Genomic DNA, 21,582 nt, shown 5'->3' on the forward strand with positions numbered 1-21,582 from the left:
CATTCAAAGGTTGGTGTGTGTGTGTATTCCAAGGTGAGCCTCCTTGGCCTGGAGATGCAATCCCTAACATCTGCTCCCTGCTTTTATTGTTTTCAAAGCACTTTTATACCATCTTAGTCCATCAAGCTGCTGTATCAAAATAACCTTAGATTAAGCAACTTGTAAACAATAGAAATTTATTTTTCACAGTTGTGTAGGGAAGTTCAAGATCAAGGCACTAGCAGACTTAGTGTCTGGTGAGGGTTCTGCTTCACAGATGGCGCTTTCTTGCTGTGACCTCACCTAATGGAAGTGGGCAAGGCATCTCCCTTCAAAAAGGCACTAGTCTCAAGTGACTGCATGAGTTCCCCAAAGGCCACACCTCACAATATCATTACATTGGGTATTAGGTTCCATTATGCACTTTAGAGGGATACCTATTCAGCCCATAAAACACTCATTACCTCATTTACCTTCAAAACAGCACTGGACATTTTCTAAAAGTATGAAATATTTCATGAAGGATGAAGGACACCAGAGTCACAGGCCTGAGAACCCAGCCAGCCTGGCTGTGCACCTGGACCTGCCAGATCCCCAATATCAATATTAGGCACAAGTTCCTGATGCCATTATAAACACGTGGTGTGGCCTGAGGCTCTAGGGGCAGTGACAAAACTGCTGGGTAGGTGGGGGTGTGCTTAATAGAGAGGGAACAAAACAAACCAGGCAGATTTTGAAGCTAAGCCCAAGGCTGGAGGCCCTGGCCAGGCCCATCTGCAGAAGCCCCCTTATTTATGCTCAGATTGCCTTTTGAAGAGGAGTTATCATCTGTTCCTCATATCTCCCTCCAGAACAGGGCCAGACCCTCTGCCCTCCCCATCTTCCAGAGCCCCAGGGCCTGTCTGCAGTCTTTCCAGCTGGGGCTGGCACATCATAGCCAGACACAAAGACCCAGGTCCCAGCTGGGCTGTGACCCACCGATTATCCCAGATTAAGGAGCCTGTGACCATCTGGACACAACTGATAATGGCAGCAGGGGGAGGGGAGGGGAAGCCCAGACCCACCAACTCTGCCTATCCCACCCCACGAGTAACAGAACAAAACTATGAAGGTGCCACATTATTTACCTACCCAGGAAAAAGGAGGACATCCAGGGCAAACTCTTTCAAAAAGAGCATCTTACCTGGGTTGGATATTTTCTGTGCCAGGCAGAGTGCCCCATTTCCTCCATGCTCACCATTTTGTCCCCAGTGCCAATGTTCTTTCCTATTTTGTGTGCCTAGGCACACCTGATACCCTACACCCGAGTTACCCACTCTCTTCTTGTGCTCCATATCTGTTGCCCCTCTTTTATCACCTAGCATATAACCCAGGCTTTTTATGTGACATCTCTAAGTTCCTAAAACACACCCAGAGGAGGCCCTAAGGCCTGTTGTGAGCTTCACCTCTATCCCTCAGTGCCTGAAACAAGGCCACTTACAAAATACACTCAATCAAATTTCCTGGATTTGTACCTTATACCTTTGAGGTAGGCACTATCACCATCTGCCTCTATCCTCACAAATGAGGAAACAGAATTGTCAAGTGGGGTTGAGGGTATAGCTCAGTGGTAGAGTACTTGCCTAGCATGCACAAGGCCTTGGATTAGGCCCCCAGCACCACACACGCACACACACACAAAAATTGTGAAGTGACTTACTTAAGGTTACTGGGATGGTAAACAGTGGCAGAGTGAGGATTCAAACCTGGGCCCAGCCTTCTCCAAAGGCTGCTCTCTCCATGCTGCCTCACCCAGGCTCTGCTAAGGAAACAATCTTGTTGAGCACACCACAGTTGTATAGAAAGAAGTAGAAACTACCATCAATTCCACCCCGAGAAATCCTGGTCTGATAGGATATTGTCTGCCCTTGAGCCTCCAACTGGATGAGGTCAGACACGGTTTAAGCCCTTAAAGAGTGCGGCTCACCAGAAAATAATCAGAAGGGAACACACCAAGTGTTCTAATCTCCTAGGACTTATTGGTTAGCTAGAGATCATACAGAGAATCTCCTTGGCTCCGATTTCCCTGCCCTTTGTATCCAAGGCTGACTCTTGAATGAGAAAGCCTGTTACCATTCTCTAGGAAGCCAGACCATGAAAATCTTAAGCATAGATAGACCCCTTAGCCATGCAGAGTATTTTGTTTTGTTTTTGCAGTACTAGAGATTGAACCCAGGGGTGCTCTGCCACTGAGCTACATCCCCAGCCCATTTTTTTGAGACAGGGTGTTACTAAATTGCCCAGTCTGGCCTAAAACTTACAATCTTCCTGCCTCAGCCTCCCAGGTAAGTGGGAGTAGCTGGGATTGCAGACATGCACCAACACACCCAGCAGCCATGCAGGTTTAACATGCTCTCCCAGTTGAGAACAGAGGCTTAATAGAACCCCCAGACCCAAATCTAGTTGTTGAGTTCTAGCAATTTATAATTGATATTTTATGTTATTCTTTCTTAGTAGTCTTTTAAAGAACAATAACCAAACTTGTATGTTAAAAATAGAATGGGGCTGGGACTGTGGCTCAGTGGTAGAGAGCTTACCTAGCACGTGTGAGGCACTGGGTTCGATCCTTAACACCACATAAAAATAAATAAATAAAGGTATCGTGTCCATCTACAACTAAAAAAAAAAAAATTTTTTTAAATATAGAATGCAGCTCAATTTATCTTGCAATTACCATAGATTCATAGGATTTTTATAAATTTAAAACACATCAAGATTTTGACACTCTTATACCATGAAAGACTATTTCATCATTATAAAAATTATTTCATACGATTTAATCCAAACTATGCTAGACAAGACTAAGATAATAATGGAAGGATGACGGTATTACCTAGAAGGAAGATGCAATAGTAAAAATGAAATCATCACTATCATATCATCCTTCAATTTCCTTATTGTGTTTCCCAAAGTGTTGTATCATCTTTTAGAAGTCCAGAAACATCAACTGATAATTCAGGATTTCTTATTTTTCTAGTCATAATGAAAAAAGAGAAGAAAATTGAGAGAGGACATCATATAAATCAGAAAACGAATGTAGACACATAGCAGCACTCCAGAATGGTGGTGCAATATTCACATAAACAAAAATATTTCTTAGATTCATTTTGGTAATGAATGAATTATTTCTAAATACACAAAAAATGGTATTTTCATCCAGTTTAATCATAATAGGAAGATTGTATTGCTCTTTTTGTAACAAAAACCTGGACCATCCTGTTTTGCCAAAAAGTGGTGTGACAATATTTTTTCATCTTTACAGTTACTATGCATCATAATTTACTAGGTACAATTCATAGGTAGAGAAAGGCTGAAAGCAGTTGTGCCCAAAGTGACTAGAGGGAAACAGATGGGATAGAGAATTTTGTTTTTAATACTGGGGATGGAACCCAGGGGTGCTGTACCATTGAACTTCAACCCCAACCCTTTTTATATTTTGAGACACAGTCTTGCTAATTGCTGAGGCTGGCCCTCCACCTTAACAATCCTCCTGCCTCAAGCTCCCAACTTATTGGGATTATTGGCATGTGCCTTGTAACTGGTTAGATATTTTTTAAAACTATGGATTGATCATTACAATTGGCCTTTTTAAGTCTAAAACATGCTTTATAATTAGGGAATAAAGAAAATGGTTGCCATCTCAATAAAACTACGAGCCATCAAAAATTTCAAAGTATTATATGCTGAGGATACAAGTGCAAACACAAAACAGTGAAAGCAATGATAAATCAGAGCCTATTAGAGATGTATTTGAAATCTGAAATCAGTAGTTACAAGATGAATATGTTCCAGTTTCATGCATGGCAAACTACTTCATTGCATTTAAGGGACAGTGCTCATTTTATCTCCAAAGACAAGGAATACATGAAATTATCTGCTGTTTTAATTTACATGCGCACACATGTATCTTCACATAGATATTTATGAGTGAAAGCCTTAAGGAAATATATTTCACATACCATAAAATTCATCCATTTAAAAGGTCCAGTAATTTCTAGTATATTCAAAAATATGCTGTATTAAGATTTGAATAGTTTTGAGTATTTGAATGCCTGTTAAACCTTGCAATTATTTTTTACTATCACTCTTAGTTCTGTAAATCATTTGTAAAATGACTTACAACATAAATGGGGGTGTCCATTGCACCAAAACAGTGAACAATGATGACCACCTTTCCTGGTATGTTGAGGGAAAAACCATAGAGTCAGCAATCTATTTCCTTTAAACCACCCAAGCAGGAAAGCAGCCCTAGTATTGTGCCTATTCTCTCCTTTTAAAAGGAAAACATCCTTAAACAAGAAGACCAGGGAGCTCTGTCTTCTCTAGGCAATTTTGGATGCAAAGATTTAGCTCTTTGGCTCACCACACAAAGGGCTGAGGAGCAGATTACTCAGGACAGTGGATGGCCCACCAGGGAGAGTGAAATAAATCTATCATAGTATACTCCCTGCTCAGTGAACAAAGGCCCAGCTGCACCTGGCCAGGTTAGGCTATTGATAAGTCATTCCTAACCTAAGATTTCATGTGACTTGTTCTCAAATCAGAAATGAAAATTTTGATATCCTAAATATTTTCAATGCCTAAGAGAAACTGCCATCCTCCTAAGATATATACTGCATGAGTTAAACTGTCAACTAAGGTTAGTAATGTAATCTGCCTGTTACAGGAATGCTGGACAGATTAAATGAGATGTTAACAGGATATAAATTGTTTCCTCACCGCAGCCATGCTGCTTATGTTATAAATGTATTTTTTTTTTCTTTTTAATACTTTGTAGACTGTTAGGTGCTTTACTCTTTTTTTGGTTGTCAATGGACTTTATTTATATGCAGTGCTGAGAATCAAACCCAGTGCTGCACGCATGCTAGGCAAGCATTCTACCACTGAACCATAACCCCAGCCCCTATAAATGTAGCTTTGGTTAACAGAGAAAGAGCTGGTAGACAAAACAGTAAAAACAATCTTTGAGGTTGAAAATGCTGATTCTCAATGGCACCTAAATATTTTTATAATTCGGTGTTGGCAAGCCCCACTTTGAAATGTAACAGCTGCATTTGTACATAGCAACATGGGAGTTCAGGAGTCATTAGACAGCAACTGGGTCAACGCATGGCAAAAGGCATAATTTCCCACTTATAATATGGGTACATCGATACCTGCCTACCTGTGACCCTTGAACAACACAGGTTTGAACTACATAGGCCCATTTGTTTATTTATTTATGTGGTGCTGGGGATTGAACCCAGGGCCTTGTACATGCAAGGCAAGCACTCTACCAACTGAGCTACATCCCCAGCCCTTCCATGGTCCACTTATACATATAAAACTTCCTTTTTTTTTAAGATTTGTGAGAACTTGTAAAAGCTTGCAAATGAACTGTGTAGCCTATGAATATTGAAAAAAATTAAGACAGGTATGTCATGAATACATAAAATATATATAGTCTACTTTATCATTACATGAAATACAGTTGTCTATTACAAAGTTGAAATTTATTTTTAAAAAACTTAGAAACTATACATGGTATAAAGATGTAGCACTCGTCAGGTGTGGTGGCACACACTGTAATTCCAGGAACTCATGAGGCCAAGGCAGGAAAATCAGATTCAAGGCAATCCTCAGCAAGTTAGTAAGGCCTTAAATAATAACAAGAATTTGTGTAAAATAGATAAAAAATAAAAAGGCTGGGGATGTGGTTCAGTGATTAAATGCCCAGCCCGTGCGGCGTGCGCACACTCACACACACCAAAGTCCAAAAGATGCAGTATTAAATAACTGCATAAAATTAACTAGTTAATACTGTACAACTGTAATAATTTCAGAGCCATGTCCTGTTGCTCTTGCAGGGAGCTCAATTATTGCCCCACTTAAAATGCCCTGAAGTGCTTCATTCTTGAATGAATGAATGACTGGTATCTACAGTAAATTGCTTTACTGCAGTAATATAATAATATGCAAAACGTGTTCATTGTTTATCAGTTAAGGATTTGTAAAGCTTTTAGGGAGTCAAAAGTCATACTGGGACTTTTCAACCACATGGGGTGTCTCTAATCCCGACACTGTTCACAGGTCAACTGTAGAATAACAGCACTTACTGGGCACTTGCTGAGTTAGGCAGCGTACTGCATGCTAAGAGCTCTACATGCAGTCTGGAGTAGGCAGAGATGTTAATTGATGTGTCCTGCTCACATAAAAAGTTGTGGACTGGTATTGAATTGACTGGCTTAAAGACTAGGGTTCTTAACTATTGCTATTATGTCTCCAGAAATATATTTTATGTGGAAAGGCAGACCCTGAAACTTCTTGGCCCTCCCCTTGGAGATATAGTTGTGGGGAGGCTCCACAAATAATCACACTTCACTGTGTGCTCCAACAGACTTTGTGATAGTGACAGTTTGCAAGCCCAAATACTTCCCCCTTTAAAACCCTTTCCCCACTGTCCTCACCACATTTTCTATGCTTCTCCTGGTTCTATACACTGATGGTGCAATTTTGGTCTTCAACCTTCACTTGCCTGGAGTCTTGTAAGATTTCACACATCCAGGTGCTCTCTCCTTGCTTATGGACAACTGATTTAGCCATGCAAGTCCTGCAACCTGTCACCAGCTGCCAAGAATCCTAACAACCTAACATCTAAGAGCCTGACAGTAACCTATTAGAGGAGAGTCCACAATAGGCCTCAGCACTTGTCTTCATATTGCCTCATTATCACCAGTGGGATCCAAGGACAATTTTACAACAAAACTTTAGCTGCTCAGCATTAATACCTTACCTATTGTGGGGACAGAGACCCTGTGCTATAACGCTCGGCCATCATCATCATCAACATCACCATCATCATCTGCAGTTTTCCCTATGTACCAGTTCAGTAAGTTTTGTTTCTTCCTCTCCAAGCTGCTACTTACAGCAGTCTTGTTACAACATCACCTGCTGGGAAGTTTATTTTGTCCCACAGACAAAGAACTTCCAATTCTAAGTGGATTGATGAGGTTTGCAGAAAAATCATCAGGAAAGTAATTTACCACTACATACAAAGATCTGTAACTGGCTGTGCCAGTACTAAATGCAAAGGTCTCAGATGACAACTGTCTTAACCTGTTTGCATCACCCAGTTCTCTATGAATACTCCAATTAGTTTTAACACTTCACTACAAATAATCATGTCTCAACTACATCAGCACAGGCTAAGAAATAATAGGAATGAAGCAGCTTAGCTTAGTGAAAATATTTGGACTTTTGATAATAGCTCAGTGGGACAGCCCTTAACCAACATGCTCAAGGACCTGGATTTGACCCCTAGCACCACCCAAAATACAATAAAACCCCACCAACATTTTTAGCAAAATTTGCAAAACACCTAGTGTTACCTACAAGGGATAAATAAAACTTTCCCAATTCTGGTGGAAGAGCGAAAGAGCTGCCTGTCAATTTTGGGGGCAAGCACACAACCATTTTACATATGCAGTTACCCCCACAGGCAGTCTTTACAGTATCTCACTCTCAAATCTTCCCAGAAACCTTTCATCAGTTGAGAAGGCTCATTCTTAGGATAATGTTCACCCCACTTATTTTTGTTAAGTCAGGTTTTAGTTTCTAGACATATGGTATTACAAAGTAAACTCACCCAAGGCCAGTAAATGGGTCACTACCACTTTAGTTATGCCAATGATTAGAGAATTCAGAAGTCCGTACAGGTTGTGCTTGCTATCCATGGGTTTTATGTTCAACCAACCACCGATGAATTAATAAAAATAGATTATGCTTATACTGAACATGTATGGAGTTCTTTTTAAGGCATAAATAATCTAGATGATATAAAGCATATGGGATGATGTGCTTAGATTACATATGAATATCATATGCCATTTTATTGAGACTTGAGGTCTTTGGGGGTCCTGGAACTAATCCTCTACAGACATACTGTGTAGGCATTAAAGGTTCTTCCACAAGGGGAAGACATGTCTGCAAGACAAAAAGTTCTAGAGATACGTTGTACAACAATGAATGTACTTATAACACTATAGAAGTGTTCACTTAAAAATGGTTAAGATAGTAATCTTTATGCTGCATTTGACACAAGTTAATGGGGAACATGGATACAGATGTCCTGTGAACACCATTTAATTCAGTGAAATATTAAGCCCTTACCATAACAATGTACAGTGCAGGTGCTCGTTCGACTCTGTATAGTTAAGACAACCAAATAATCAAACAGCACTTCTGAGGCAATCGATGGAACCAAGTTTTTTTTATCACCAGCCAGATATAGCATTTCCACCAGGATGATGGAGCCACCTGACTTGGCCTCCCATTCCTATAACAGCTGTCATTAGGAAGCTGTATGTAGTGGTTGTATGTAGTGGTAAATTACTTTCCTTTGTGACCAATCAAAATGGTCTACCAGTCTTGTAGGATTTTTCAGCCAACTTTACCTTCACCAATTTCACCTAATCAAAAACATCCAATTTCTCACAAAATACAGTCACTGGTAGCAAATATTTCTAAACAGATAAAACTGTAGACAATTTAGGTGTTTTTAATAGTATTCCAGGCTATAAAAGCTAACTGCATAGGACTTAGGATGTGGACTCTAACGACAGTTTTACACTGCTTAAGGCAATTCACTTCTAAGATTTAAGCACAATAGCACAGTCAAATCCCCTTTACACTTCCAAACCAAATTCTTCTTCTAAACCTGTAATCCTGAAACATAATTAATCAAAGTGCTGCCTGCCAGCTGTCAATCTTCACAATCTCATCTTTCTCTGGTTAGCTCTGCTTGGTTCCTCCAGTTCTGGCCCTTTGCAAATACTGCAAATATGGCTTAAACCAAAATGATATGTTCAACAGTCCAACATACTCAGCTTGAATAGTGGACAGAAAGTCTAGTCAGGCCTTATGTCTTTGTACAAGAAGATTTTATTAAATGTCTTAATAACATCCAGACTCCAGATACAGCTGCCAAGAAGACCCTGAAACCAAACAGAGCACATAGTAAGTGACACTGTACCTCAGTATCAAGTTCCTTCACTTATCAAATAGGTTCACACTCCCACTTAGGTTCACATTAAGATTAACAATACAGGAAGGCATAGTGGTGCATGCCAATATCCCAGTGACTCAGGAGGCTGAGGCAGGAGGATCACAATTCTAGGCCAGCCTTAGCAACTCGCCAAGATCTTAAACAACCTAGTGAGACCCTGACCCAAAACAACAATAAAAAAAGGGCTGTGGATGTGGCTTGGTGATAAAGCACCTCTGGGTTCAACTCCTAGTACCAATAAGAATAAGAAGCAGCACCACCACCAAGAGACAAACAAAACCCTCAGATACATAAAAGGTTGCCTGTTAGGGAGCTGCTGAAGAACACCAGCCAATTACTAACAAGAGTGCCTTGAAAATCTTGAGCAAGTATTTCAGATAACAGTAAAAGTAGGATCTTCATTCTTAGATCAGCCACCCCAACAGAACTGTGAATTAAATGGGCCCCAGATTCCAACTTAGTCAATCTCCAGAATCCAATTTTATTCACCAAGTGCTTATTATCAATTTGATACCAGTGTACACATGCGTGATCATGCATATGCACACACACACGCACAAGGAATAGGAAGGACCCTGCAGACTTACCTGTTATGCTGTAGGGACTGGCTGGGGCATGGCAGGGGGCTCTGGCTTCCCACCCTTCTGTTCTGAGATGGGGGTGGTAGGCAGGATCTCATCTTTGGGTTCCACGATGCTCACATGGTCAGGCAAAGGCTTCTTAGGGCCAATCTTACCACTTGGGTCCCAGGGCAGCATGATCTTCACTTTGATGCCCAGCACACCTACAGGACATCAGACAGGAACTAGACAGTGCTTCACCAACACCCCGCCTCACACACACATACAGGATAGAAAAGAGCAGTTTTCTCGAGCACCATTGGATCTGGCCCCTTCTCAGACAAATGCCTCTAAATCAATCAATGAACAGGACACTTTTGCAAAAGGAACCCTGCACAGCACCACAGAACGTGGCACTGACAAGGACCAAGAGCAGGATGTGACCTTTCTGACTCGTCATCATATCATCACTGAAGGGTACAGAGAAGACTAAGACAAAAACAAAGCAATGATCAACAATGCAAATTTTACATCCATGCAGCTAATCAATAAACCCAAGGAATACTAACATGCCCAGCTATTTCCAAGGTAAATCCCCACAAACACTGAGGTTGTTTATGGAAAACCACATCTGCTTATGCTCTTTGCCCCAAACATCCCCAGCTGTTTACCCTGTCTAAGAAGCACGTGGCGCACAGCAGTATCAACATAGTAGTTAACAGGGTCCCCGCTGTGGATCATCAGGCCATCCACAAACTTCATGGATTTAGCTCTCTGTCCTCGGAGTTTCCCAGACACCACAACCTCACAGCCCTTGGCTCCACTCTCCATGATGAATCGCAGCACACCATAGCAGGCCCTTTAGAAGAATAAAAGAAACACACTTCTGTTATTAACAAATACAAAATTCATCTAACCACTCCAGTAAGTTAAAAAAAAAAAAAAGACCATCTCTCTTATCTCTAATGATCCTTTAATGAAGAGCAAATGAGATCACATTCTGACCCCCCAAAATAGTAATTCTCTTCTATTCTTCTCATAACTAATCTTAGGCTAATTTTCCTTAGGGAATTAATGTTAAGCTCCAAGCAACAAAGTGAATTCCAACCGTACCTGCATATCACTTCAGAAGGCTTTATAAAAACCAAACCCTGATGGCTCTGGGGTGGCAAAGCTCAAGGCATTTTCAAAAGTGGTCCCTAGGTAGTTTTCACATACAACAAAAGTTGAGAACTATACTTTAAAACTCCACAAGTACAGCCAGGCACATTGGCACGTGCCTGTAATCCAGAGACTCACGAGGCTGAGGTAACAGGATCCCAAGTTTAAGGCCAACCTCAGCAACTTAATAAGGCCCTAGATAACTTAGTGATACTGTTGCTAAATGAAAATTTAAAAGCTGGAGATGTAGCTCAGTGGTAAAGCAACCCTAGGTTTAATGCCCCGTGCCAAACAACAACAAAAAAACACATAAACCCACTCTTAATAACTTAGGGTTCTTCCATAGTTTACTGAAATATTCAACCTCTACAATTCATACTCAGAAGTGAACAAGAGTACTATATGGGAACCTGGCTGTCTTAATATCAGAGTGCTGGAAAAAACTTTAGGTCTATAAAACTCAATCTTTAAAATACCTGCCCTTGCTGCCCAGTCTCATCCATTGCTTTACACCATATGAGATACCAACTGGATTATTAACCACTTCCCACTCTTTCTCAATCTCATTCAATCATCACAACTAAGGACAATTGGCATAATGACCTTTATTTAAAGGAGATCCAACGGTCAGAGAAACTAGGTTGCAGAACTTCCAAGTTAACTTTAATGTCAACAAAAATCACATGGAAGGCTTATTTAGACAGAGAGCTGGGCCACACACACACCCAGTTTTTCATTCAATGGGTACTAGATAGAAACAGTTTTTATTTCTAAGAAGTTCCCAGTGATGGCAGTAATGTTAGCCCAGAAATAAAACTTCAGGAACACTGTTATAACAGCGAACTGGCACTCAAATCAGGTGTCTTTTCCATGTCCTTGACTATATTACCCAATCCCACAGACCAACCTTCCTATAGCAGAACATTCATGTCATTCCTGAGCTGAAAAACATTCCTTCCTCCAGGGCTCTGTAGTCAAGTACTGTCTAAATTCCAAACAACAAGGGGAAGACACTCCACAAATAGTCAAACTTCACAAAGAGCTTGTCAACCAACTCCCTATTGCCCTTTATACCTTTATCACTTCTCATTGTCCTAACTATAGTTTATAGAGATTAAGTGTCTAGATTTTATGCTGTCTCCCACCAGGACTGTGTTCTCTTCACAGCCCCCATAAGGGTGAATTCATTAGTGGATTTGCATGGCTTCTAGCTGGCTTGAATGGAGGTATCCTACAAGTGCCAAAGCACACTTATTGCCTGTAGATACATAACACCAGCCTAGTTAATACAAATTACTCCTTAGTGAGTGGAGGCTGAAGTTCTATTTCTATTCTACTCTCAAAGTACGCAGAACACTTCTCCATTACAGCACTGACCACACTTTATGGCTTTTGCTTCTTTACTAATCTTGTCAGCCTACCAGTTCAGCAATGGCATGGATTACCAGTATCTTCAGAGACTAGAAGATCCTATCACTTTTAGAATTCATCTGCTAAATCAAGAAAATAGTAGATACCATATTCTGATCCACACAAAGAGTACATGACCATCAAGTTTCAGGACACTCACCTCCGTACAGCAAGCCCTCCTAGGAGTTTGTATCGCAGAGACTCTGCCTGGGCAATGGCACAGAGACCTCTTGTGGCCACCTTTTCAGCATAAAGCTTTAAAGAAAGCAAGACACATGCTGTTACCTTCACTATTTCCAATTTTAAGCCAGCACAATCATCTTTTTCCTACACCATCATATATTATCATTGTAATATCCCTGAAGAACTGAAGCACTTCTACCCACACATGGTACACAGGTACATAGTGACACAGTTCTCGTTGTGTTCCCACCACTGGCTCACCCTAAAGCCACACTAGGAAGACCAATGGGGTAGCCAGTCTATCCTGTGTTACCTTTTCTATACTCAAGTGGAATATAAAAATTCTTTAGCCATCAAATTAGTTGAACAGACCTATAAAATTAAGCCCACTACTGATTAAGAACTTTAACAAAACACAATATTTGTAATACTCAATAAACACAAATACATTAAAGTTTCAAAGGTTACATCAAAGTTTTTTTAAGTACCATTCTAAAGAGCCATTTCCAAGTCCATAATAATTTCTGGCACAAACCATGACCACTCACCTCTACACTGCCCTCAGGGAAGCCAAATCTCTTCTGAACTACCGCAGTCAATTCCCGGATCCGCCGCCCCTTCTCACCAAGAACATTCTGTGTCCTAAAGGAAAAAAGGTGACAATTCATGATTCTCACAAAATCCTATACCTAACTTCAAATCTTATGACAAAATTCTAAATGTAGCTTTGAGTCTTGCACTTATGCATTTTTTTTTTTTTGGTGGTACAAGGGATTAAACCAAGGGGTGTTCTACCACTGAACTACACCCCCCCAACCCCACCCACCCCTTTTAGACAGGGTTTCACTAAATTGCTGAGGGTCTTGCTAAGTTGCTTAGGCTGCCTTGAACTTGGGATCCTATGTGACTGAGTCTTTCAAGCTGCTAAAATTACAGGCATGTGCCACTATGCCCAGCTTAGAAAGTATAAATTTTAAATAACAAGAACGAAGATAAAAATTTTTAAAACCAGCTTTTAAAAAACTTGCATCCAGGGTGCAGCCAAGTGGAGGACAAACAGTGCCTTCCCCAGTTCTCTAGCAGTGTCTGTTCCTGTCTGTCCATCTGGCTCAGAGTTCTGGGAGGGTAGAGTCGTTCCAGGATTCTCCCAGACTCAGCATGAGAAATGTCAATAAAGGACCATTGGCTAACCAGGTGCAGTGGGGCACACCTGTACTCTGGATGATCCTATGTTCAAGGCCAGCCTGGGTACTGTAGTGAGACCCTCTCTCAAAAAATAATGAAAAATGACATAGCTCTGTGGTAGAGCACCCCTGGGTTCCATCTCCAATACTGATGGGGGAGAAAAGCATTCACCAAGGCCAGATTCATTGGTTGTTTCCAAAGTTTACACAGAATAAGTCACCTTAGTATATATAACAATCATAGGTAATGACCAATCAAGTGAGTTTTTACCTGGTAGCTAAGATAATGATTTCTGTCCTGGTTGGTGTAACTCGGACCTCAACTCCAGAGTAGCCATCTTCAGCCAGCTCCCGAGTGAGAAACTCATTTAATTCAGCTTTGAAGATGCCATCAGCAACAAACTAACACCACCACCACCAAAAAAAGAAAAAACAAGTTAAAAATTAGGAAACAAGTAAAGGCTTACATTCCCCTGAACTGGTCTAGTTTATCAGTCAATTAATCACTCATTACAAAGCAACACTTCCAACAAATAACCCATCAATCATCCTATTTTTTTTGTTGTTGTTGTTGTGTCAGGGACTGAACCCCAGGACAGCTTAACCCCCTAGCCACATCCCCACCATTTTTTTTTTTTTGAGACAAGGCCTCACTAAATTGCTGTGGCTGAGCTGGAACCTCAGCTTCCTTGGTTGCTGGAATTAAAAGCATGTGCTATCACATTCAGCTAATTCTCCCAACACTCCTATTCCAACAGCAATACAGGAACCCTTCTCAGACAAATGCCTCTAGGTCATCTTTACTTGGTTTCTTCTACCAGGGTTCTTTAAACTGCCACAGAACGTAGCACAGAGTAGGGCCGCATGGCCAAAGATGAACCAAGTCAGACTCGTCATCATCTCTTCATTGAAGGGTTTAAAAATTGGTACTTAAACACGTAAAATAAAAAGCTGCTCTAAAGTGTCTTTTATATATATATATATATATATATAATTAAGCACTGCGGGGACACCTACATAACTTGTCAAAGGAGCAGTGTGGGCTGAAGATAGCAGTCTCACATGGGGACTGCAACTTGGTCGCAAAACATCCCAGCCATGTTTACCTGGTCTTAACGTACTTGTGAACTGATCTAGCAAATTCTACTGAAAAGAGCATGACGGATTTAATCCTAAGATCGATAAAAACAAACCGTCTATTTCCAAAGCTAATGACTTTTACAGCTGTTTACTCTGGGAATGACACAAAAAATTCAACCCGAGAATCTCCAGGAAGGAGCAACTATCAGTAGCCTCTCCAACTGAGGGCTCTGGAGTTATAGATACATTGAGACACTAAGGAAACTAAACTACACTGTTATCGCTCCTTCCCAAAGCCATGGGATGAGATGTGACGCCTCATGCCCTCTAAATGCTACGTTTACTATTTTGTCGGCCTAAGAAATGCTCACAAGCTCCTTCTCCCGGGCAGGTGGGGCGCCCAGCTAAGTCGGGAACTGGCGGAATCTGTATCTTCCCCAACCACACTGCGCTCGGCCGCCGCGGGCCTCGCCCTCAATCCACTGCCATCCGCAGCCCGCGGGAACGCAAGGCGGCCATAGCCACTTCCTGGAACAAGGCACGGAGCTCTGGGTCTCTCAATAACACCCCAAGAAATCCTGGGCCCGTGCATCCCCAGAGTTTCCCGTCCTCGGGCCCAAAGGCTCACCTTCCTCTTCTTGGAAATTTGTACCGCCATCTTGCCGCCGTAAGCCCCGAAAGGAAAGGAAGTCTGGAGGGCGGAAGTGAGTATAAAGGGCGCGAAGCGACGACGAAAACACTGTGCGACGTCGACGCCGGCGGGCGCTCATGGGAAATGCAGTTTCACGTAAAGAAGGCGTTAAGAGAAGAATCGTAATGGTGACACCTGTAGGCAGAATAACAGAACTGCAGAGCAATCTGGAGTCTAGTTCTCACCGCTCACAAACAACGTGTGGCGTAGAGATGGAAACTACAGGTATTAACTCTCAAAGCAACAGAATTTGATCAGCGGAACCCTGGTTCCTACACATTCTGGTCCACAGTAATGAAAATCTGCCGGAAGCCCTTCAATGAAATTTATTCAAGCACCCCATCTTCTCCAATCTGTGTCCATTTTCTCTGTTCTAAATGGATAATAATACTTAACATTTATTAAATTCTCTAGGAACTGTTGTGTGATTTTTTTAATGTTATTAATTCATGTACCCCTACCTCACTTTCATAACAATCCATTAAAATTTGTATCGGACAGAGTAGTGGCTCGCCTGCTCATTTTTTTCAGCCAAAAAAAAAAAAAAAATCCGTTTCGATTTATTATGAAAATGTCTAGCAAGGTGCAGTCACACACCCCTGTAATCCCAGGGGTTTGGGAGATTGAGGCGGGAGGATTGCAAGTTCGAGGCCAGCCTCAGCAATTTAGCAAGCTCCTGTGTCAAAAAATAAAAAGGGCTGGAGATGGTAAAGAACCCCTGTCCCTTTTGTTTTATTTTTTTTTTAAAGAGAGAGAGAGAATTTTTTTTTAATATTTATTTTTTAGTTTTCGACGGACACAACATCTTTGTATGTGGTGCTGAGGCTCGAACCTGGTCCGCACGCATGCCCAGGCGAGCGTGCTACCACTTGAGCCACATCCCCAGCCCCAAGAACCCCTGTCCCTGATAGATGAAAAATAACTTTTCAGTGTACCACGGAACTCACTCACTTCACTTGAGTGAAGTCTCTGGAAGCTTCACTCAATTATTTCCTGGGCTTAGAAACCATTTTGAGTATATTTAATTCCAGCACTAAAACAACTCTGGTGCCAAGTGACGAGACATATTATCATAGACTTAACAGTTCTGTGACAGCTGAGACCAAATGAAGAGGAAAAGAAGGGAATGAACCAGAGATAGGATAGGTGTGGACCTGATGTATCTTGAATGTGGATTGAGGTTGAAGGGAAATTAAAAATGATGCAATGATGCTCTGGCTATTTGAGAGAGGTGGGGGGGGGGAGGGCAAATAAATAAATAAATAAAAATGATGCCATGGTTCCTGATTTCAGTGGTGGATGCTTGGTGACAGCACTGGCTGAGATGAGGAAAACAGAAACAGGTTTCTAATCCCCCCTCCATCTGTCATATTCCTCTGCTCTTCACACCTCTTCCTGCCCAAGGTCTGTAAACTAAGTGGTGTCAGGTTGCCAAAACCATAACCTTGGTGAATTTGCCAGTGTGACTTCTCTATGTTTTCACTAGGGTCATGGGTACTGTAGAAGAGCACCCCACCTTGAATGCTGGGGACACAGTGATCCACTTCAAATAGGCTAGTCCTTTTAGTGAATTTCCTGCATTTTCCCATTCTGATGTTTGTCTCATTCTCCCACAGTGTCAAATATAATCTTTTTCAAATCACAAACACCAGCATTTTCTCTTCACTCTGAGTAGTTAACCTCCCTCCTGATGCCTTCCCCCCCATACAGATTGTACAGACAACAACTGCCTTCCACTCATCTTATAATTCTATGTACCCATGGTCATCTTTCCTTCCTTAGTTTAGGAAAAAAACAGTCTTCCTACCCAGGGTCAGCCTCACCTTTGTGCTCTCTTTCAAGTTTCTTTATTTTCTTTTTTTTTAACCCCGGGAATTGAACCCAGGGGCACTCACCACTTAGCTACATCCTCAGCCCTTTTTATGTTGGGACAGGCTCTCTATAAGTTGCACAGGCTGGTCTTGAACTTGGTGATCCTCCTACCTCAGCCTCCAGAATACTTGGGCACCACCATGCCTTGTCTTAGTTTGGTTTCTTTGAAATATTGCAATCATTCCTTCCCTTTCCCGTGATACTCTTCCTTCATACTAGCTCTTTCCCTTCTTTGCCATCCCTAATGTTAAATATGCCACATACTTTCTCCAACGAGCCCCTGCTCGTTGCTTTCATAGCCTTCTGTATGACCCCCACCATGTCACTCCTCTCACTAGATTGGAATGGTCTGTTGATGTGTTTCTCTCACTAGACCCTCAGCTTTGTAAGAGCCTGGGCTAAGTCTGCTTTGTTTATTATATCCAGAACCTAGGATCTGGCCAGGCTCAAGCCCAGTCAATACAAGTCTGTGAGCAAACAAATCCATGCCTGGATTCTGAATTTTAGATCAGTTCCTGGTAGTATTGTTCTTAACAAATTTGCTTGCAAGTACTGTTTCTTTTCTGGGATGTTCATGAAACCAATTTCTGAAGATTCAATACTGGGGGCTGGGATTGTGGCTCAATGGTAGACCCGCTCGCCTAGCATGGGCGGGACCTAGGTTCAATCCTCAGCACCACATAAAGATAAAGGCATTGTGTTGTGTCCATCTACACCTAAAAAAAATTTAAAAAAAGACTCAATACTGAAGATGAAACCATAGCTTGTGCTCTAAGGTAAATACCTCTCTGGTTCTGTGATACCTCATCTACTGCCCTTCCCCAATGATGCAGACGGCTGCCTAGATATCATCCTCTGGTCCAACAGAAAAACCATAAAGGAAGACTTTATCTTTATTATAATGTTCTTTGTTTTATGTAAGACTGACATAAGAAAAATGACATTCTATTAATCTAAATAATGCTAAAAAATTACAGTGCAGTCATAGAGTTCTAATGAAGAGTCGGAGTAGTGCCTTCATTTCCCCTGGGGTATCCAAAATGTAAATAAGGTTTTATCCAGTTAGCCCACAATGTCACAGAATTGTCCTTAGATATGTGAAGAAAAAAGACTATGTCTGAGAACACATGAGACTTTGTGGCTACACTTGGGCCATGCATTGGGTCTCATGAACACCTCATAGGTACTTTCCTGAAATTCCTAAAATCCAGAGGTGAGAATTGCTGAGGTTGAATGAACACAGCCCACAGTTTCTGAGAGTAGTTTAGTCGCTTCAAGACAAGTAAAACAGAACCTCATAGAAAGCATTTAATTTACCTAAATCCAGCTCCAAGAGCCTGACAAAACAGGGAAGTAGAGTTTAAGCAGTGTGTGTGGGTGGGAGAGGGAGTGCCTTCCTCCCTGCCCCAGGAGGGCCTGGATCAGAGCCAGGCAGGAGGACAGAGGAGTTTCATCTCTTGTTGCAGGTAGTCTAGGCTAGCTATCCTGTGGCCTCATTATGGGGTGAACGTCTAATTGAGCTGGGTGTTCAAACATAGATTTTCTTTTTCTGAAAAGACCCTGAACAAGCTAACTACTTTATCTAGTGTTTAATTAAAAAAAAAAAAAAAAAAAAAAAAAAAACCTTACCAATCCTGGAGGAAGATCTAATTCTCAAAGAGAGGAGAGGATACATCTGTTCCCACTAGGACTGCTCTTAAAGGATTGCTTTTTCAGGGTAATAGTGATTGTCACTTACTTTTTTTTTTCTTTTTCTTTTTACAGACCTGGGGATTGAACCCAGAGTCTTGCACATAAAGATATCCTACCTTTATGTCTCCAGCCCTTTTTATTTTATTTTGAGATAAGATCTTGCTATATTTCCAAGGCTGGTCTTGAATTTGCATCCTCCTGCCTCAGCCTCCAGAGTAGCTGGGAGGAGCAGTTTCTGTTGTTGGACTCTTCTTATAATGAAAATTTATTCACATAGTACTTGCAAAATGAAAATGAAGAAAAAAGAAAACATGCAAGAAGCTACAAGCATACAGAGTTTTGATCACATGGCCTCTTGTGAAACAGCGTGGCTGTCTCTGCCTGCAATACCAAATCCCACAATCCTTTCTTCAGAAAGTTCAGTGTCTGTTACTAGTAATATAAATCTATACTGGCCACATGGGTCTATTATTCACTGAAAGATTGTTACTCAGAGTGGAAAAGTGTTGTTAAATATAAACAATACCAGTCTTCAAGAATAAAAAAATATATATAAAATATATAATTTTTATACTGATCACATGTTAAAGAATAATATTTTAGATATAGTAAGTGAATTTTTTAAATATAATACTGGATATTGAACCCAGGGGCATTTAACCATTGAGCTACATCCCTAGCCTTTTTTAAAATTTTACTTTGAGACAGGCTTCTGCTGATTTCCCCCGACAGCCTGAGATCCTTCTGCCCCAGCCTCCTGAGTCACTGGGAGTATAGGTGTATGCCACCATGCCTGGCCCTAAAATATGTTACTAAAACTAAGTTTGCCTGTTTCTTCTTTCTTTTGTTTTTTTTCACATGGCTACTAGAAAATTTAGTATTACATTTGTAATCACATTTGAGGCCTTCATTATATTCTGTTTTACTGTACTTCGGTAATCTTTTCAACTCCAGGGATCAAAGGTGTTTTACTTGACTGTTTTCATGAGACACGGCACAGTGATTGGCCGAGGATCAGCATTTAGTAAGACTTAATGGAAAGTCTTATTTTCACCACAGACTTAATGAAAATAAATGGTTTACAAGGAGTTACAAGGAATGTTAAAAACTTATCTTGTTTCTTCTCTGTTTGCTGGGAGCCCTGGGAAACTTACAGCTAAGTTTCATCCTCTATTGAGTTCCTGGGACCCCTCACTGTGGCCTAGAAGATCAGCTCTGGAAATATGGAGGAAGCAAATTAAGAGAATTTAGGGGGGCTGGGGATGTGGCTCAAGCGATAGCGCGCTCCCCTGGCATACGTGCGGCCCTGGTTCGATCCTCAGCACCACATACAAACAAAGATGTTGTGTCCGCTGAAAACTAAAAAATAAATATTAAAAAAAAAAGAAAATTTAGGGTTGTTTCTGGATCCAGGGAAATGAGACCATCACAGTCCTTCTTCCCTATACATATATCTTTTTTATAAACTGATGTCTGATTGGTCCAGTGAATGAGTAGAGATGAACTCAGTGAGAAAACCACTTGGCCTTGTCCAATTTCCCTGAACAATCTGGCTATGTGGCCACTCAGCATCTATTTAGTATGGCAGAGTGTTTAAGGTCATAGACTTGAGATAGACAACTTGAGCTTATATCCCTGATCTGGTTCGTTCTTAGCTATGTGACCTCAGGCAATTTATCTCTGTATCAGTTTCCTCATCTGTAAAATGAGATGAAAATAATAATAAGTTCCCATTATGGCATAGTTGTGAGATTAAATTAATTAATACAGGCAAAGTGCTTAGTATGTGGGGCATGAAAGTGTTCAATTAGCATTAGTTATTATTACTCGGAGCAAGTTTCTGTGCCTGGACCCGGGTTCACTGATGAATCTGATTTAACTCTTGCCTCCCAAGAACTCAAATCTGGGGTCAGGGGTACAGATAAATAAATATGATAGCATCTCAAGTGTCATGGTAGGGATAACTGGGCACTGAGGGAGCATCTAGGAGGGCAGGGAGTAGGAAAAAATGTCACAATGCTCTAATCCTTGAGCTGAGGCTCCCAAGAGATACGTGTGTACCAGACCATGGGACACATCAGGCAGAGTGCATGGGCCAAAGCCTTTGGGGACAAAAGAACATCTTGAATTATGAAAATAGTTTTCTTTTTCTGATTCAAAATAATAAAATGTTTTCATTAAAAAGGGATTTTTTAAAAAAGGAAGAAAAATGACCCAGGAAAATAAAAAAGACACTGTGCTGGTTAATGAAAACTTTGGGCACACGAGATCTCTCCCTAGGATCAACCCTCAGTATGTAGATGCGTTATCACCTGACCCAGCCCTGGGACACATAATACACAGGTGCACGGGAGAGGCTGGTGCCATGCTTGGAAGGTGGAGACAGAGTGACAGGTTAGGGGAGGTGGCGAGGTAGGGAAATCTGCAGCCAGCTCAATGTGTTTCACATTCCAGTGCTGCTACTTACAAGCTCTGTGAGGTCAGGCAAGTCATTTAACTTCTCTGAACCTCATATTCTTCACCTGAAAAGCGAAGAAATTATCATTACTCTCACAGACTTTCTGTGGTTGATTGAAATGATATCTGTAAAGCTCTTAGCTTAGTATCCAGCACATGGAAATTATTTGTTAGATGGGACAGATTACCATTGCTGTTAAAGCCAACAAACACCTAAGCATTTAGGTTTAC

The 21,582-nt window shown here is 41.2% G+C and overlaps 1 protein-coding gene and 2 non-coding genes across 3 annotated transcripts; all 3 read right to left on the reverse strand.

The window, feature by feature from the left end:
- Nucleotides 1-8,917: 8,917 nt before the first annotated feature.
- Nucleotides 8,918-15,411, reverse strand: Rps3 (ribosomal protein S3). Its single transcript, XM_048788049.1, has 7 exons — nt 15,268-15,411; nt 13,831-13,961; nt 12,924-13,017; nt 12,353-12,447; nt 10,293-10,480; nt 9,651-9,845; nt 8,918-8,991 (listed from the first exon to the last, which is right to left on the reverse strand). Exons 1-6 carry the CDS (start codon nt 15,295-15,297, stop codon nt 9,652-9,654), a joined length of 732 nt encoding a protein of 243 aa, XP_048644006.1. The 5' UTR covers nt 15,298-15,411; the 3' UTR covers nt 8,918-8,991; nt 9,651.
- LOC125612238 lies at nt 9,953-10,097 on the reverse strand. The gene has a single exon (XR_007342567.1). It is a non-coding gene; the product is annotated as a small nucleolar RNA SNORD15 (small nucleolar RNA).
- Nucleotides 14,330-14,472, reverse strand: LOC125612239. Its single transcript, XR_007342568.1, has one exon. It is a non-coding gene; the product is annotated as a small nucleolar RNA SNORD15 (small nucleolar RNA).
- Nucleotides 15,412-21,582: the final 6,171 nt, after the last annotated feature.

The sequence above is a fragment of the Marmota marmota genome, unplaced genomic scaffold, assembly GCF_001458135.2.
Source record: "Marmota marmota marmota unplaced genomic scaffold, marMar, whole genome shotgun sequence".
Lineage (NCBI taxonomy): Eukaryota > Metazoa > Chordata > Mammalia > Rodentia > Sciuridae > Marmota > Marmota marmota.

Coding starts and splice junctions, on each gene's coding strand:
- Rps3 (XM_048788049.1), bottom strand. CDS start 15,297: ATGGCGGTACAAATTTCCAAGAAGAGGAAG. Junction 13,962..15,267: donor AAATTTCCAAGAAGAGGAAG/GTGAGCCTTTGG, acceptor TGGTGGTGTTAG/TTTGTTGCTGATGGCATCTT. Junction 12,448..12,923: donor TCCCTGAGGGCAGTGTAGAG/GTGAGTGGTCAT, acceptor CTTTCTTTAAAG/CTTTATGCTGAAAAGGTGGC.